Source organism: Solea solea, chromosome 8 (assembly GCF_958295425.1).
Source record: "Solea solea chromosome 8, fSolSol10.1, whole genome shotgun sequence".
Classification (NCBI taxonomy): domain Eukaryota; kingdom Metazoa; phylum Chordata; class Actinopteri; order Pleuronectiformes; family Soleidae; genus Solea; species Solea solea.
The window spans coordinates 10,621,286-10,640,986 of record NC_081141.1 but is presented as its reverse complement, the minus strand read 5'-3'; the positions used below and the strand labels follow the sequence as shown (position 1 = coordinate 10,640,986).

The 19,701-nt window shown below is 38.3% G+C and overlaps 1 protein-coding gene across 1 annotated transcript; it reads left to right on the top strand.

The window, feature by feature from the left end:
- The first annotated feature begins 1,471 nt into the window (after positions 1-1,471).
- Positions 1,472-19,151, top strand: tars1 (threonyl-tRNA synthetase 1). The gene is made up of 19 exons (XM_058636891.1): positions 1,472-1,626; positions 2,355-2,426; positions 3,019-3,209; positions 3,331-3,454; positions 3,830-3,951; positions 5,274-5,391; positions 5,486-5,550; positions 7,105-7,183; positions 7,395-7,541; positions 8,303-8,401; positions 10,964-11,130; positions 12,987-13,149; positions 14,049-14,186; positions 16,955-17,032; positions 17,115-17,215; positions 17,466-17,570; positions 18,106-18,178; positions 18,418-18,532; positions 18,632-19,151. Exons 1-19 carry the CDS (start codon positions 1,567-1,569, stop codon positions 18,778-18,780), a joined length of 2,166 nt encoding a protein of 721 aa, XP_058492874.1. The 5' UTR covers positions 1,472-1,566; the 3' UTR covers positions 18,781-19,151.
- Positions 19,152-19,701: the final 550 nt, after the last annotated feature.

Here is a 19,701-nt window from a genome sequence, read left to right as displayed (position 1 = left end):
CCCACAGTGAGTCGAGTGTACTGACGGGCTTTGTTAGCAGTGAACTAATAACAATCAAACATTATCTTTGATTTACCCTGAGATAATGAACATTAATGAAGCTGATGTTTGGTCAAAGAAAAAAAAAATCATCATCACAGGTGGGTTTAACTGACTTTGCTCCATATTATATTCTCTTTGTTTTGTGTTTTGTAATTATATGAAGTGCAGGGTTTCCTGATTTGCTTGGAGGTGCTTTCGCTAATTTAAACTACACCTTTGGCTAAAGGTCTGTTCGACAATAAAATAAGATGCTCAGCATGCAAACACATATGTAAATACAAAACAAAACAAAATGTAAATATGAGGCAGATGATCTGCTGTACTGACCCCTAAGGCCAAAAAGAAGAAACTATTAGAGCAACTTTACTGTCAGGAATCATATGTTAAAAAAATCATTGGCACAATGATAATTATTAGTATCTATACACGATTAGTATCTGTATCTGTATAGATTAGTATCTATACAGTATTTATTTACAAGTACTTCATTTAAATATATTATGACAAAATAAATGAACAAATAACTAAGTTTTTCAATGAAGATAAGGGGCATTGACATGTTAGTTTGATGTGAGTGAATATTCAATGAACTGAACGACTTATTTAATAAAATATATGTATTACTTTTTTTTAGCTCCTGGAAAGCTGCTGTTGGTTATTTAGCTTGATAAATGATCTCAGTACACTCGGAAATTAATACAATATTTTTTCGGATGTATCTCAATCTCATTGTTTTGCAACATGTTCTTTAACTTGTTTTTCCTTGTTAAGCTGGCCTTGTTTCTCCCACTGTAGGTGTTAGACTGATAAATGACAATGAAGGAGATAGAATTTAAAAACATTTATTATTATGTCAGATCTGCATTTCATGATCACTCACTTTGCAACTTCCCATGCACTGACCTCAGTTTATTCATCAGACAGGGATTAAGTTCCACTGCACACCTATGCAGACTATAAATCAAGGTATTGCACTCTATGTGAATTATTATAATTATTATGTTATTAGAATGATTCATCTTACACTTTTATATCAGTTTGATCCACATTGGGTCTATTACAAAGGGGGAAGTGATAGGATTAAAAAGATAAACAAAAGAAACAAACAAACATACACACCTCCCATGTCTTTTTGGCCTCTATTGACTCACTTGCCAGGGCAGACAAGACAAAAGAAAAACCCAAAACTGTGTCTTATTTATTATGTTTTTATCTTTGTTATTGTTTGTCAGGGGTTCATAGTTCATAGTTAAATATTGATTTGAAAACGCTTTCTTTCGTGCATTAATAAACTGACTTTATAACGTTCAACAGCTGAATACTGTCCATTGCCATGCAAAGGACAAGCCTGAAAAACTGACCAATCAGCGAGCTCATGCTACCAAGCGCCGCCTACCATCGCATAATGTTGCATCAGAATTGCAATATCCGGGAACGTCACATGTCTTCCCCCGGCAACCTCACCGCTGACAGTAGAGAATTTTCTGCAGACCTGTAGATACACAACTCTCAAAGCAACGTGTAATGGCTGAACAAAGTGTCGTGGAGAAAATGAGCGAACTACAGGTGGACAAGGAGAAAAAGGTGATATTTTATGTTCATATTAGTCAGTTTGTGAGCAGGTAGCTTTGCCAAATGAATGCTGTCATGTAGCCCACCAAGCAGTGTGGTGGTAACGTTATGCTAGGTCCTTTTTCTGTAACGCTGTTTATGTTTTACAGACAATGTTTCTCCCTCGATAACAGAAGCTTGTATATATTCATTTGTTATTTGTATTGTGTGCTGTTGGTGAACTGTGCCACGTTGCAGTCAGGCAAGTCCAGTCGGCTTTTCTGGTTAGGCTAACATAGCCTTCATTGAGAGACTCTCGCCAAACTCAGTTCATAAATCGAAGTTTATTTGCTCATCGGTTGGTTTTCACACGTGAACATTTTGTTTTGTGGACCTTGATTGTGTCGCTCGCGTTAATCGCCACTAAACCAATGGACCAACCACATTTGGTTTCGTTTTGATGCAACTTTTCTGATGAAACTGTTTGCAATACCACGTTTCTCAGAATGATATTCAGGATGTCTTGGTATTCAGGATGTCTGAATCATTCTTTAAAGCTGATTCCCGGAAATTAACCATGACAATATTAACGATTGATTGTATGTAATACTCTAAAAGTGACCAACTAAAGGCTTTAACTTAAATTTAAGTATTAGTTTTTGCTTCATGACCGTGTGTAGTATGAATTGCCCTTGGTACAATCAAGCTTTACGTGATTTGTATTTAAACCAGTCTTATACAAAGTTTGTTTGTTTATAAAGGGTGAAAGTGTTAAAGATGGAGGGAAGAAGAAGGCAAAAGCTGCTGCTGGAGACACTGCGGGCAAGAGTGAGGTGAGTATAGCGTGAAAATGGTATAATGCTATTATTAGACATCTAACTTTATTGTTGTACAAGAACCTAAATCGTGTTTGTGTTTGTCTGTTATAGCATCTGATATCATGCAGCATATCAAATTCTTAAGCATTACTTCTGTGCAATTTTTCTGGGATTGCTGGGATGTCCAGCCACACATTTAATCACTTATGTTTCCATACACAGCCTACCTTAGCAGACTTAACACTAATGTAAACGACCTTACCCTATGCTCCCACTAAGTTGATGGGAAAATAGAGACAATTGTCACAATATGAAATTCTCTACATTGCTGCAATGAATTGCCCAGACTAAAACAAAATTGTCAAGCTAAAGTATAAACACATATTCGATTGTGAGTTATTCTTTTATTGGTTACTATAAATATTTTCCCCTGTACCTTTCCTTTACCCTCAAAATCTGATATATACACACTACAGACTAGTATGACAGTGTGTGTTATGATTTTTTTCGTTAAGGGGAGCATTTTGTGTATTAATGGATTAAGATTAAATTATATTAATACACAAAGCATCAGCTGCTTTACTCTCATCTTTTTGTGTTCATCCAGCTGTCACCACCACCTCAGTACATCGATGAGCGTATGACTTTGTACACAAAGCTGAAAGCTGAGCACGATGCCCTGGTCGCAGAGAGGGCCGCAAGTAATAGTCGACCTATCAAGGTGACCCTGCCCGATGGAAAAGTGGTGGAGGCCGAGTCTTGGAAGACCACACCATACCAGGTGGCCTGTGGAATCAGGTTAGTCTGAAAAAGTTAATTCATACAACTTGTAATCACAGGTACAGTTTAAAAAGTACTCACAACACCCACATGATTCAAACAAGTCTGTAAATTGATGTGGAGTATGTTTCATTTCCAGTCAAGGCCTTGCTGACAACACAGTGATTGCTAAAGTGAACAACGGAGTGTGGGACCTGGACAGACCCTTAGAAGATGACTGTTCGCTTGCGTTGCTCAAGTTTGATGATGAGGAAGCCCAGGCTGTAAGTACACCTCATAAAAAATAATGTGTGTGTGTGTATATATATATATATATATATATATATATATATATATATATATATATATATATATATATGTATATATATATATAAACCGAAAATTAATGCTTTCATTTTCGGTTTTCAGCCGAAACTTGTCAGATTTGTCAGAAAAGACATTCAAACGTACTTCTGTTAGGTTTTGTTGCACAGTAAAATATTAGTGATATACATTTTTGTGAGTTTTGCCACAAAGGGTAACTTCTGCTCAGTGAATGACTGTTATTTTAGGATAGACATGAAGAATAACATTTCCTGCACATATTGGGATTTTTAGTTATGTGTTTTTTTTTGTTGTTGTTTTTTTTAATTGTTTAGGTTTACTGGCATTCCAGTGCTCACATCTTAGGTGAAGCCATGGAGAGGGTATATGGAGGCTGCCTCTGCTACGGTCCCCCTATCGAGAGTGGCTTCTACTACGACATGTTCCTTGAGAATGAGTGAGTCACACAGGCTGTGCATATGTGTGTAATTACAGTTGGGTTCACCTAGCTGAGTTATTTAAAATAGCACATTACCCATCATTGAAAGCCAACACATCAAATATGCCTAAATGCTTTAGTTGGCCATGTCATCTGAACAACTGGCAGAAATATAAACAACCACACTGACCATTAGTTCAGCCTTGTGACTGCACTTTGTTCACTTGTCGTTAGAATTGCAGCCACAGGAGAATGAATTGTGGCCCCTGAAACTCTTTTCTTTCACTTTCAAGGGAGTAGTGTCAAGTATTGCTGATCTGCTCTGTGGGTCCATTGGTTTGCTTTGCTCGTGTTGTGTGTAGAAGTCAGAAGTTGAGAAATGTTCAACTTTCCAAGCAGCACCGCACGCATCGCCCAGACAAATCACTTAAATGTTCTTAGCTCAATCGCTACACAGCCCAAATGGAGCTCTCAGACAAAGTTGTTTTCTCCAGCCTTGATGTTTTTTTGTTGGATAAAGTGCACCAGCAATGGTGAAGATCACTTTGCAATCCCTATAGCAACATTAGCATCTTACCAACATTGCTCTGCTAAACTGCGATAGCCACCTCCAGCACCCAGTGATACTCATGTGTTACTGTGGCAAAGAAAAAAGACAAAAATTGCCAATGATATCGGAAAAATTTACAGGTGAATAATTTACAAAAATGTATTTGTCTTAGTCTGTGTTGTTTCGGTGTGCTCTTGAAGGCTTGGCTCATAACGACAGAATGCCACTAATGCCGACAAGCTGGATTTTCTTAGGTGTGGTTTAGAAATGGTACCTTCCCATGTCATATAAGATTGGAAGCCTAAAAATATATCTATTCAATACAGAACTTAACTATACTTCAGTGAAGCTCTGAATGCATGTTGAGACGCCCTCAGAAATATGAATACTTCTTATTTGTAAACAACTTTTTCACTTGACCTTTCCCTGAAACGATGCAGTTTTTCCTCCTTCAGGCTGCAGGAGAGTGTGAGGAGTGCTGTCTAATTAATTCTACAACCTCTTTAATGAAGTCATTTTATGCTAATGCATTCTTGGAGACCATTTTGTACAAGGATATTTTGACATTGTTCAAGCCCTAAAGCCAAGGACTTTTAAGTATTTGCCCATGCTTGGCAGAGGTTATTATTTTCCTAAAGTCAAAGAATTTCATTGGTTGGGAAAAAAGGTTTGGTCACATCCAAAATAACTGGCAGACAAACTTCAAACGGTTTGCATATTGATGCAGGCTTCTATGTCCTTGTTGAGTGTTGCTGTTCCTGTTTTGTTTATCTTTTGATGTTTTGGACAGGGGTGTATCGAGCAATGACTTTCCATGTCTAGAAACCTTGTGCAAAAAAATAATCAAGGAGAAGCAGCCATTTGAGAGGCTGGAGATAAAGAAGGAGACACTGTTGGAAATGTTCAAGGTATCTTTAAGTACTTACACACACACACACCACCACCACCAAATGAATATACAAACAAGAATTACCAGGACTTTACTTTCCTGTTCTTCAACAGTACAACACGTTTAAGTGCCGCATCCTGAATGAAAAAGTCACCACACCGACTACCACAGTTTACAGGTGAGTTGTGGGCCTTTGCTTGTGAAAGTCTCTTTGTTTAAAACACAATTCTGCTTTGGCTACAACCAATGATTCGTTTTTGAATTGTACATTAGTCTATGAAATATATTCTTGAATAATGATGAATACTACCCAAACTTCAAAATGATGACCTTCTCAAAGATCTTTTGTTTATTGTAATAGAGGAGCGAAGACATTAGGACATTAAAATTTGAGAAATTAAAGCCAGATAACTTGCTTTTATCAGAAAAGTGAACTGATGAAGTGATCAAAACAGTTTAAAGTAATTTTGTAGTTCATTACTAACTGATAAATTGTTGCAATTTAAATTCAAATAATGAAAAGACCAAAACAAACTATTAATTGATTGGGAGTGATCAGTCATTTTGAATATATCTGAAGCCTGATTCATCACATCACTTCGTGCCACAGAGATCAATTATCGTCCAAAAGCTACTTTAACATAAAACCCACAACATTGCACTGGGTGAGACACACCGTACAGTAATGGCGTGTCTCCACTACATGATCCCAGTTCGCCTCGACTTGACTTGCCTTGCCTTGACACAGTTTGGTTGTGTTTCCATTACAATATAGTACCCCCTCAACATGGGGGGAGTTATCACTGCACGGTTGCATGAAACTGCCGGGACTTTGTTTTCCACGCGACACACAAACTAGTGACTAGTAACTTTCAAAGTATTTGTTTTCAGTGTATTAAATCATTAGAATCAGTTAATTAAAAAGATTAGTTCAGTACTTTCTGCATGACTGGCTGGTGACTCACAGTCACTGAAATACAGCGGCAGGGTTTGTGATGCCAGTCGCGATCGCCATTTTCGACTCCTCTGTTGAATGATGAGATTTTATACATTTCCTAGGTAATTGTTGGAGGTTAACCCACATTTTTAGGATTGTTAAAAGTCTTTTTAACTGATCTACAGTTCGGCATTGTTCGGCTTGGTTCTTGTGTTGGACGTCTTGCTCATGCCTCTTCCTGTGACGACACTCTTGGAACCTTGTCAGAGCAGATACTAAAAAAACTACCAGATACTATCGCTAATGGAAGCATAATATAACGGTGCCGAGGCGAGGTGTGCCGCACTAGTGGAAAAGGGGCTTAAATGGGCACTGTAGTTAATTTTAAGTCACTGTTCATTTAAACACAATAGTCCACAATAGATGCACACATTGCTCTAGGGTGAATACCACTTGAGTCTGAATACATACAGTTGTTTAAAGAAAGTTGCGTTTCATGCTGTGTAAGGGAAGGGCGTGACCCAAGAAATCCTTTTTCGCTCTTTTTCGTAACATTGTGAAAGAGGGTGCTTTTGACATATTCGTGATTTTCCAAGAAAACCCGCTCTCATGTGAAAAGCTAACAAATAAAACATTTCCAGTTAATTTGTTTCATCAGTAGAAACTAGTGAGCATCACATAGGTTAGCAAGGGTAGAAACCTTGTCTTTTAGGGATTTGTTTACTATGAAGTATTGCTATGCTCATCTCAAACACTACTGTTTTATAATATGGATTTTTTATAAACCCATTTCAGGTGTGGTCCCTTAATTGACTTGTGTCGGGGGCCCCATGTGAGACACACTGGGAAAATCAAGGCAATGAAGATCACCAAGGTCAGACATTGTTTCTCCTGTTCTTCAAGAGAGCTGTGAGACTATATGTGGATTTATTGTTGATGAAATTGTATTTCCGAATTCTGATGTCTGCCCTAAATGTTTGTTGCATGTGTCCCAATTCCTAGAGCTGATATATTTCATTCTCAAGGGTTTTATTGCATCCCATAAGAATGATGAACACTAACATACTCCTTTTGTGATGTGTTAGAATTCATCCACATACTGGGAGGGAAAGGCGGACATGGAAACCCTCCAGAGGATCTATGGAATCTCCTTCCCTGACCCCAAAATGCTCAAAGAGTGGGAGAAGTTTCAGGAGGAAGCCAAGAACAGGGATCATCGCAAACTAGGACGGGTATGTTCTAAAACATAAAGAGGCTGCAGGTTAACAAAGGCAAAATCATGTATTTTCGTTATGTCATTTTAATATGGTCTCTAAAGTACTTTTTAGTTTTATGTAGAAGATTTTGGCATTTGTCCATTTTATCCATGAAGTTGTAACTGCAGACAAAACTAATCTGTAGTACTGGAAGAATACTTCTAAAGAGGTTTTATTTTATTTGATGTGTGTGAGTCACACTATCTCCATTGCCATTTCTCTAAAGGCCTGAAATGATGTTCATGGTGGTACATGGTGCATTTACAGCCTTATATCTACAATATCTGGTTAAAAAGATGATTAATACAGACACTTTAGAAAGTGTCACCTGCTTTGTGAATATGAAAGAAAAATTAATTTACACCTAAGTCCAAAGAGAAATGCGAAGAATGGCACAATTGAATGTTTAATTGAATTAGCTGTGAGTAAAAATAAGGAGCATTCGGTTAGACTGTTGATATCAAAGGGAACAGCTTAGTAGAGTATTTATATTTTATTCATATATCTCAATCTGTTGACCGCACTGACAGTTAAGGGTGTGTTTGTTGTTATTCATTTAATATAATAACAGGTGTGTAATGTTGAGCTTAGAAGGAGGCAGAGTTTATTGTGAGACAAATGTACTGTAGTCACAACTGCATTTAAGCATCATATTAACAAGAGAGTACTCTGAGCACTGAACAGAATCATGTTCTACTCCTGCACATCATGCTGATTTGTCCCCTTATTGTGTTCAGGAACAGGACCTGTACTTCTTTCATGACCTGAGTCCAGGAAGTTGCTTCTTCCTGCCAAAGGGGGCCTTCATCTACAACACACTTATTGAGTTCATCAGAGTGAGTGAGAGCCGTCAAACACACAATGGATTATTGTTTGGTTTAACAGTCAAGGTTGTACCATGCCTCTTGCCTTATGGCAGCACCACAACCCCCACCATCCTCAAAGGATAAGCAGGACAAGTTTTGCTGAGGGGGGACATTTACTGTATTCACCAACAAACAGCCTGACCTCACGTAAGCACACAGGTGGTCCTCTCTGCGGAGTTCTAACTCCTGATTTAATTAAGTGTTTTTGGGATATTTAAGTTTCTCCTAAGCCTCTTTTCCACTAAGTGTCATAGTTTGGTTCAGTTAATAACAGATCTGCACCGTCCCAGTTTTTGGCACCCTACCGTTGAGGCACCAAGCACAGTGGTCTGTCTCCACCAGACAGAGGAGGAGCTAGATGCACTGCAGTCCGCACACCTGCAAGAAACGCAAGCCAGATCAGGGTGCACCATTTCAAACCATTGTGTTGCAAGCTGAATTGCACTGCACAGCTGAGATTTACTGTCCGACTCGGTTCACTAAAGTACACAGTGGACAACTTTGAGTTGACTTGGAGGATCACTGTTGATCACACACATGACATGCTGTCATGTGATCTGGATTTTTTGTCATTCATTAGTAATTCACACTAAATGAGTGCGGAAATGGGTGGTCACACCCTACACAACCTTTCACCAAGAGGAACCGCTAACTCTCCCAAAAAACATGTGACAAATAACACTGGGAAAGGGAACTTGGCAGGTCGGCCACTGATCATAGTCTGAAACGGTGCTTTCTGTGATTTGTCAGGGTTTTTTTCCTTGTCTCACTTCTCTCTGAACTGCTGGTTTCCCGTCAGGGAGTGTGCGTGCGTGCGCGCGTGCATGCGTGCGTGGGTGTAATGCAACAATAATAATAATAATGATAGTGATTGTAATGATATATGATTTTTCCTGTTAATAGAAAAGCTATTCTGTAGTGAATCTCACCCTTAAATGCAAATTCATAGAATTCATAGCCATTTATTTGGACTACATTGAATGTAAAACTGACATGAATGACAGCAGTGAAGGAAAGCCTTTCAGCTCACACCTACTCTGTTATAAAGTTGCACTCACATCAGAGTTATTTGCGGCATTTATTTTCTTGACTTGGAGAAGGTGCAGTCACAGCACAATGCACAGTGGAATTAATTTTTTCTCTGTGGTAAAATAGGTTTAGGACAGAAAAGCCTGTAGAAGCAATGCAACACCCCCGACCAGAGGTTGCGCTCGCCTTTTTCGTTGTCTGTCATTTTGACTGACAGGGTCATAAAAATCCCGTCATAATCAATTTTTACCGGTCACTTTAAATGATAATAATGACATATTCAATTGCATTGTTCATATTGCAGTGGAATATGAACAGTTCCCCTGTGGCCTAAACGCACAGTCTCACACCTTCCTCCTGGTCCACATGGACTTAAATTGCGTGCCTGCTTGCGCGTAGTTGCGCGTGGTAGGAAATCCCGCAACATGCGCTCCTTCTGCACCAGTGGATCAGCTGCACCGGTCACAGACGCGCTCCAAAGCCTCCTGTCCATAGCTCTTTAACACGCTGTCAGCACTACAAGGATAGCGAGATGCATTGAGTACGGTGTCCAGGTCAGAAATTATGCTCAGATTCTCCGATGGGAATCTTTATTTTGTCGCACAACATTTTTCTATCCGCCCTCCTCAGCCAGGAGAACTCCCGCTCCCACTGAACTCGCCTAACCTCCTTACTGCCGCTTCCTCGCTCCGCTGAGGCCAAGGGCTGAGTTTGTCCTTCATCTGCATCTATCCCTCTTTTTTCACCTCTTTTATCAACATAGTTTTTAGGGGTGTGAATTGCAATCTGTCAAAATGACGGATGGCTCTCAGATTTTTCCGTCACCGTTTTAAAAAAACGGTCAATGACGGAAAATATTCGGTTAACACGACCCCTGCCCCCGACATCCAAATGTTTGTAGTGTCTATCACTGAGGGTTTTAAATTAATTACACATATTCTATTACCACTATCATATGTCTGTTTGAATTGTCAGAACTGGGGAACGATAAATCCAACCCAATTTAAAGTGGCAATGAAGCAGTTTTCCCCAAAACAACACCCCCCCCCCCCCCATAATTCGTAAACAAACAATTTGACTGTAATTGGAATGGGACTATAAATATTGTCAAGTGAATTGTACTTTTTTAAAAGCTCAGTTTTTTGCAGTTATTTATGTTTCAGTGGTTATTGATCAACAAGTTCCCTGCTGTTCCGTATTATGAAATCATGATGCAACTGTTCTTGTGAATAATGATGCGTAGACTGTGAAATTCAGTGATGTTTAGTGATGTTTAAAACAGCAAGGTGGCTGACGGCTAATATTGATTTTTGATTTGTCTTGTTCTTTTGTCACTGAGACCCAAATAAAAAGTCTCTTATGCCTTCTATTTGAATTTGAAAAAAAAAAAAAGGGTGGATCAATGAATGTCACCTTATTTTCTGATAGGTTTATGACAGTTGACAAGGTGAATATTGGCAAATGGACCAGCATGTGAAATGACATTGCTCTCTCTTTTTGCAGAGTGAGTACAAGAAGAGGGGTTTCCAGGAGGTGGTGACGCCCAATATCTACAACAGCAAACTATGGCAGACCTCAGGCCACTGGCAGCACTACAGCGAGAACATGTTTTCCTTTGAGGTGGAGAAAGAGATCTTCGCCCTCAAACCCATGAACTGCCCTGGGCACTGGTGAGTGAGGGTGTCAATCTGCAGTTTCAACACAACACAATATATGTACATTGAAATATAACAGTGTAAGTGTTTAATATTGCATTTTCTTTTATTAACAGCCGAGTACAATAGCATTAGAAACACAATCCAAAATATTACCACCTTACAGCCTTTCCTGAGACTAAATCAATTATTAAAATAAGAGTGCATTGACTAAGTATGATGAATCAAGATTACATTGAAGGTTATTTTATGGTAGTATTTCACACTGAAAATATGGTTATAATATGGATTTCAGCAAGGAAGTGTAAAGAAATTATAAAGAAAAAAAATACATCCCCACTTTTGCACACTGTCAATAGATAAATGAAAAATAAAAAGTGATCCTTTGATTAAAGAAGGTTATTTCAAATCAGCTTGAAGTTATTTGCAAGCAAATCTTTGAGTAGGTATGTCAAACAACCAAGGTCAATAATCTATTTAATCTGATTCAATCGTGCAATATACAATAAATGTATTACAGTACTCAGTCTTTCAATCTCTCACAAAAACAAAAAATGAAATGAAAATAAAAATCTTACCACACAAAAAATCCTTAAGGGGAAATCAGGCTTGAGGCCTGTTATTCAAGATTCAATGTACTTCCTATTATTCAATAGGAAGTACATTAGTTCTACTCTTTAATTTCCCTTCGCTGTCCAATTGGGCCCCTTTCATAAGAAACATGACCTCCTAATGCCAGGCATTTCCATAAGTTCACAAGCAATTGCTCACCAATGTTCCCCTGCAAGTCTTTCCAGTTAATAAATTCAAATCTGGTCTCAAGTGGCAACAGGCTTGTTGACATGGCTAATAAATATAGATAAATTAGCTTTAGCATTGCTAAAGTAGCAATAATGCTTCAGCCAAGTTGTGAGATGACACTCACCATGTGCTGGGATTGACCAAAAGTCCAAAATAACACAACGTTTCCATAAAGCACTGGTTCTCCTGTGCCTGCGTAGGTTTCCGCCGGGAAAATGTGTCACATTTCTACCTATATCTTTTGCATTTAGCCAAACAAAGTCATCGTGTCCCGTTATGTGGGACATATGTACAGACAGAAAGACGTTCCAAAAAATGTTTTGTGTTCTATAATCAGAGAAAGTTCACACTCTGGGAAACTTTGTCATGACCACACAAAACGTTTTAACCTTGGAACATCTAGTATTAACCTATGGAATACATTTATTTAGCAAAAAGGAATGTCACAGAACTATGGCAAGTTACCACACTGTTCTCAGTAGAAGAGTAGTCTTTGTGAAAAAGCTTCATATTTCACAGCTACAGTTGTCTGTCATCCATTTCAGCTCAGCTGGAAATGGACTGATGCTGTTTTCAGCTGTTGAATGACCCAGTTTAATTTACTGCTGAATGCTGCATTGCAGTGTAAAGAGTCGGACTGCAGCTCTTTGTATTCAAATCCTTTCTCTTTTCTTTGTGCTCTTCACATGGACAGCCCCACTTTTGTCAAAGTGAATGTCAGTTAATCTAATATTGAATTCAGTCATCCATACTGGTGTTGAAGTAGTATTGGGGTTTTTGAATCATTTTAATAGCTCTAAGTTGAAGCTGTATTTTCTCTGGCTCTGTTTAGACCTGGTATTAAAATATGTCCTGAGAGTCAATCACAATTGGACAGCACTAAGTATGACTGTTCACATCTGGCCAAATCTTGATTTGTTCACATCTTGTCAAAGTGCATTTGTAATAAATCAGATTTATTTAGGTTGGTGGCTACAGATGAATGTATGTAATATGTTCACAGTGAAGCTACAGCAGGTCAGGTGCCAGTAATATATTGTGTCTCTGCCTTTCTCTCTGTTTGGCACCAGTCTGATGTTTGATCACCGACCGCGCTCCTGGAGAGAGCTGCCCCTTCGCATGGCCGACTTTGGCGTCCTGCACAGGAACGAGCTGTCAGGAGCTCTGACTGGCCTCACACGTGTACGCCGTTTCCAGCAGGATGATGCTCACATCTTCTGCACCATGGACCAGGTGAGTCCTCATGCTGCTCTGCTGCGTCCACCCAACTCGGGGAGAAGAGTACATTTGAGCTTCTCACATTTGCTTGGTGAATAAAAAAAAAAAAAAATAATAAAATTCAGTAAATTTTTATCCATATTTGACAGAGAGTTATTCAAACTGTGGTACTTCTGATAAATGATCAACTTGCTATTCAGATCAACAAAAACACTGTCAATACAAAACACTTGAAAGTGAAACAATGTTAAGACAAATGGCGGTATAAGTAGTGTTGAGCCATCACAGTGTTTTGAAAGAAGCCTCTGTGTACACCAGCAATTCACTTGCCTGTCGCACGCTGCAAAAACCTTATTTTTGAAGACTTTTTTTCTTAATGAGATTGTTGAAATGTAGTCACACAGCAAGATCTCACTGACTTTTCTTTATCAATAATGAGCACGGATTGCATGGTTATTTGTTAGCACTTTGTACAGAAAATATTTCACAGCAGCATCTACAAAGCACTTCTTATTAAAAAGTAACAAAAAACCTAATTAAAATAAATTAAAACAGATTTATCTTACAGCCATCACATTTATAATCAGTAAGCCAGATAGTGGCCCACATATTAAGAGTACAAAATATGTGTAGTAGAAGAGACTCGCCTCTGAAGGTGAGCTATTACATTTCACTTCTTGTCATTGTGTTTTATTTCCTTTTTTGATTAGTAATGTGCCACTTTGGAACATGACTGCCCCTTGGTAACTCGGCAGCAACATATGACAGTATTTTATTGTGACTTATTTTTCAATTTCCTCTTGCATAATACCAAAAAGGTCAAAGATGAAAACAGAGGCCATGAGAAATAAAACATGCGTCCATGTATAGACAGTTGAATAAAATTCTGGTAACATTTTGTTTGTCATCACCAGATTGAGGATGAGATCAAGGGCTGCCTTGACTTCTTGCGCACTGTGTACGAAGTGTTTGGCTTCACTTTTAAGCTCAATCTCTCCACAAGGCCGGAGAAGTTCCTGGGGGACCCGCAGTTTTGGGACGAAGCAGAGAAGGTAATCTTAATGTCTCTTCTCACTGTTGTATAGATGAAATATGAGCACACTCTAAAACAAATGTCTTAATGGACAATTAATATGCTGATATGAGATGATGTTGGAGGACATGTAACTCCACACATAAAGGCCCTCGGCCAAAACACCTACACCTACATGTAGTATCGGTGAAAAGGTGTTAATATAAAATTCAGTCTCTGTAGGTCATACCGGTATCTAAACCTTCTTGCTGTGAGGCAACAAGGCTCACCATTGCATCACTGTGGGGGCCCATGAGATGTTATCAAAATGGATATTACAGAGCCACTTTACATACGGCATATGGAAGAGAATTGAAGACAAATGGCAACCAGTTGTTGCATCACGTTACATTTTGCCAGACACAAATTAAAAATATCATAGTGCAAAACACAATATTTATAATTTGTTGTATTGCTTTATCTTTTATTAAAAAAGTGTGTAGCCTACACCAGTTTTCCACACTAGTCCTTTTGATGGGCACCAATAGTCCAAACATTTATCACAGTTACATGTTGGTATAGAAGATAAGTTATAATATTAAGATCAGATCATGGTTAATAAGTAAATAAAGTCGGGTTACATATCTAAATATACTGTATATCAGGGGTTTTGTAAGCTACCAGTAGCTCCCAGTCCCTTTCCAAGTAACTATCCAATCAAACTCAGAGGTGCCCACCTAAACTAAATGATGAATTGTCAATTAGCTGTCAAACAGTTGCGCTGCTGTCAGTGTGATGTGTGATGGACATTTAAATGACACTTAAGTGGATGCACTCCAGCATACACCTCTCTTGTTCAATCCATACAGTGCCAGTCACTGCACTAAATGAAAATACCCAGTATGCATCATACATTCAGCTGTACATGAGGATACTCTTGTGAAGTGATACAGTGACATGTGGGTAGATAATAACAAAATGAAAAGTGAATAAGACTAAATGCCAGTGTATTTGTTATTTTAATTAAATAGTTTGAGTATACTAAAAAGAAATGCATACAGAAATACCAAATAATATTTTTGTTATGTTTTTTGGAAAATGAGAGTTGTGGACACCAACATTTTGTAAATGTTCAGGCAAAACAAGTGTATTCAGTTTGTTTGGGTTGAACTAAGCATTAACCATTGCGAATAATTTTAAATAAAAGTAGCTCTCTGCCATTTTCATTTGGTCAAAGTAGCTGTCGGATTAAAAAATGCTTCTTTAAGTGTTTTAAAAAGCATTCAGTTTTAAGATGTTTGTCAAAACAAAAACAACATTTTCTCACTTTGTGACCCACAAGTATGATTCAGCACTTTGAGATATTCAGTGACTGGAGACATTTAAGTTTGTCAATCTGTTTATTTTATCAACACTTTTTATTCCTTGAAGAAATTTGCTCTTAAACATTGAATTCTTTTTAAGTCATAAAGTACACTGAACTGTTTTTCTGCTTTTACATTAGCGATAGTACTTTGGTGTCTGGTGAGGTTCCAAGCGAGCTGAGACGATACTATGTGTGAGGTCGTCAGAGTGCCATCCACTGATTGGTCAGAGTGTCGTCACTGGAAGACACAAGAATCAAACCGAACCATACCAAAGTGTAGATTAATTAAAAAGACTTAAAAATCCTGAAAATGTACCTTAATCTCCAACATTTAGCAAGGGAATGTATAAAATCTCCATATTGACCAGGAGTCTGGTGTATTTAGCGACAGCACTGCTGAAAGCCTGCAATCTTGAGCTGCGAGCCGCATCACAACCCTCGCTGCTGTATTTCAGTGCAGTGACTGTGTCAGACGGAGTCTGTGCTCCGGTCATGCAGGAAGTACTGAACGATTCTGTGAAGAAATCTTTTTAATCAACTGATTCTAATGATTCAGTACACTTAAAACAACTGCTTTACTTAAGTCACACCCCCATTAGCTCTTGGTACTTTCCTCCTAATTAAATTAACCATAGACTGTATGAAATTAACATGGCAACAAATCGAATATTCTTATATTGACGGGTAAAATTGATGTAACCCATTGGTTAATAATAAAAGGGTCAGTTTTTCTCATACCTACTGTTGCGGACTATTGTTCTCTGTCAAGCCTATTCTAACATTCCACACTACAAAATAAGTAATTAAAGTATGTTTGATTCATGCTGATATCGTATCAGATCGATATCGGTATCGGCCAATACTCAAGGCTGCAATATCGGTATCGTGTCGGAAGTGAAAAAGTTTTATCGGGACATCCCTAGTATTTAAATATAAGAGCTTATTGCTGAAGACGAGTGAAGATCAGAGACCATGTTAAAACTTAATACTTTGCTCGTTTGCTGCAGGTGTTAATTATAGTTCCTGTTTCTGTATTTCTGTAATTAAAAGTTCTTAAAATCAGGGAAGCGGTGCAAAAAAAAGTTTTAATAGCTTGTAAATCTTACAGCTGTTTTGCTCGACCATCAGGACACATTTCTCCATAAAAACTTTCTCTGAATTGAGTTATGATTAATGTGTACTAAAGTAGAAAATGATATTCACAGAAAAGTGACTTCTAAACTTGATCAGTCACTGGAACAGAACTTGTTTCATGTTCCCCTCACCTCATTAACTCCCACAACCATAAAATATTATTGAGACGTTAACATTTTCTCAGTTCAGTGATTAGTTCCAGATGGAGGAAATGTCACGTCCAAATATACGGCTTTGCTTTACGCCACTGTTTACTTGTTGGTCAGACACTTATACTGTAACAAAGCACTAACTGTTTGTTTTTACAGCAACTGGAGAACAGCTTGAATGAGTTTGGGGAGAAATGGGTTCTCAACCCAGGTGACGGCGCTTTCTACGGACCAAAGGTAAGCTGTGTCTGGCATTAATGATGTCGTTAGACCGTTAAACAGCAGGAGGGCGACTGCTGATCATGTCCTGTCTTTGCAGATCGACATTGAGATCAAGGATGCCATTGGCCGCTATCATCAATGTGCCACAATTCAGCTTGACTTCCAGCTCCCGATCCGCTTTAATCTCTCGTTTGTTAGGTAACTTGCACCTTTTAATAAAACAAAAAAAAAGTAACAGAAAAATAGGATAATGTGGTTTTATTGCTTTAAGATTAACCTAGATATAGAAATGATATAAGGAGGGGTTGTAGATTTTTAAATTTAGCTGTAAATGTTGAATTTTTTATGAAAACGTGACAAAACAGTGTTTCCTTGATTATAAAATGACACAAATTTCTGTTGTTTTCTTCAATTATTTGTGTATTTATAATGCCCCTCCCTCCCCTAGCCAGGACGGTGATGACAAGAAAAGGCCGGTGATCATCCACAGAGCCATCCTGGGATCAGTGGAAAGGATGATTGCTATTCTGACTGAAAACTATGGAGGCAAATGGTTTGTAAAGTTTTAAGTACTGTATTGATGTTATGTAGCACAACAAAATAGCTTTTTGACAACCCTAAAAAGTTGCCTTAAAGGCATAAAAAAGTGGTTAAAAAACATTTTAAATCAATAAAAATATGATAAATAACTACAAAGCTAAGAACTAAATACATGAATCATAGAGAACACATTCCATAAGTAGTGACAACGATGCATTATGGTGTAGAATGTTCAGCAGTGTTAACCAGCACCGTGTCGTCAAGTGTTCAGCATCATAAATTATTATTATTACTTATGTTCCAGTTTCACAGGTTTATGGCAATTAGGAAAAGGGTATTTTTTTTAGTCTGTCAGTATATAATAACTTTAAACATATTGATTTTAAAAGATGAATTTGTCGTGTATGATGTGACTCCAGCCATAAATATTTTAGTTTTGTTGCAGTTGTTTGAGATGAGCTTTAGATTTCTAGAAGAGAATGAGAGGCATCTCAGCTCTGTTGGGTTTTCTTCTAATCCACTAAACACAAGTATGTGTCGTGTTGCAGGCCCCTGTGGCTCTCTCCCCGTCAGGTGATGGTTGTACCTGTGGGGCCGACCTGTGACGACTACGCTGAGAAGGTGAGCATTGATCTCAGCTACTTCAGTACGTGTTGACATATCGAGACATGTGGCGAATAGTAACCTGAAGCTTTTGGGCATTCTATTTAAACAAAGAAGACAATGGGTCCATATTCTGTAACATAATTCTTCAATCTTCATTGTATCCGTTATCCACCAATGAAAGACAGAAGCTGGAAATCTTGTAAAATGTTCAAAAGTCTTTCTAAGTGTTGGAGTCTCTGTGGTTAATGCGACAGGTCAAGCAGGAATTCCACAACGGCGGCTTCATGACTGACGTGGACCTCGACCACAGCTGCACTCTGAACAAAAAGATCAGAAACGCTCAGTTGGCGCAGTACAACTTCATCCTAGGTCAGTGACAACACATTTTTGTTTTCACTCATTTCCTCGCTGTCCATCCAAGTATTCATTTATTTTGTCCCCTTTGCAAATTTGCCTCCTCATGAAAAGTGCTGGGAGAGAAGGAGAAGACCAGCAACACCGTCAACGTACGCACTCGGGATAACAAAGTGCATGGCGAGCGCAGCGTGGAGGACTGCATTGAGCGGCTAAAGCAGCTCAAGACCTCCAAGAGTCGCAATGCTGAAGAAGAATTCTGAGCCTTTCCAAACCTGCAGCTTCTATCTGGAACCTTCTTTGAAATCACTTTTCTGAATGATAAAACTTATTTCACATTATAGCCTCTTCACATTTTTCTGCTTTCATTTTATTGTCTCTCTCTACTGTTCTGTAATCCAAAGAATAAGATATAACTGTCAAATATCCCGTCTGCTTAAACAACTTTAGAGATCCTAATGGGATTAGGCCTCTGAACAACTTCACACATGTACTGCTGAATAAATCTTTTTAGAAAGAGAAAAGAGACTTTCCACATGTAATGACCTAAAGGGAAAGGATTTGTACCACTGTCTTAACCCACTTGTCAGGGAGTTGTACATGGATTTTGAAAATTAAACAGTTTTATTCTTGATGTGCATGTTCTCTTGATTTTTCTTTGAAGACTCACTCCATGTGGATCCTTTTTTTTTTCCCCCGTGTTCTTCGGTTTCTTCCCACAGTCCAAAACATGCAATATGGGGGTTAGGTCAAATTGGACACTCTAAATTGACCATAGGTGTGATTATGAGTGTAGATGGTTATTTGTCTATGTGTCTCTGCGATGAATTGGCATGTGGAGGATAAAGCGGTAGAGGATGGTTGAACTCCCCCTTTTCTCCTGCACCAAATTCTTGTTACCTCAGAGTTGTGTCCTCTTAATTACACTGCTGAAAACTAAGCAGTCCATCATTGACCGGTGTCAGAATTTGGACAGTAATTATTTGTAAATAGAATATTAGAAGTCAACAAAATCAGCATGTATTTAAAGAAGCAACAGACGATATTTGTGTTCCTTTTGGCAACAAAATGAAATGACAGAGTTCTTTCATGTCTTAAGTCAATTTGAGGTTTTCCTGTGAAAAACGTCTAAAATATATATATATATATATATATATATATATATGCACTTCATTATTTGATCT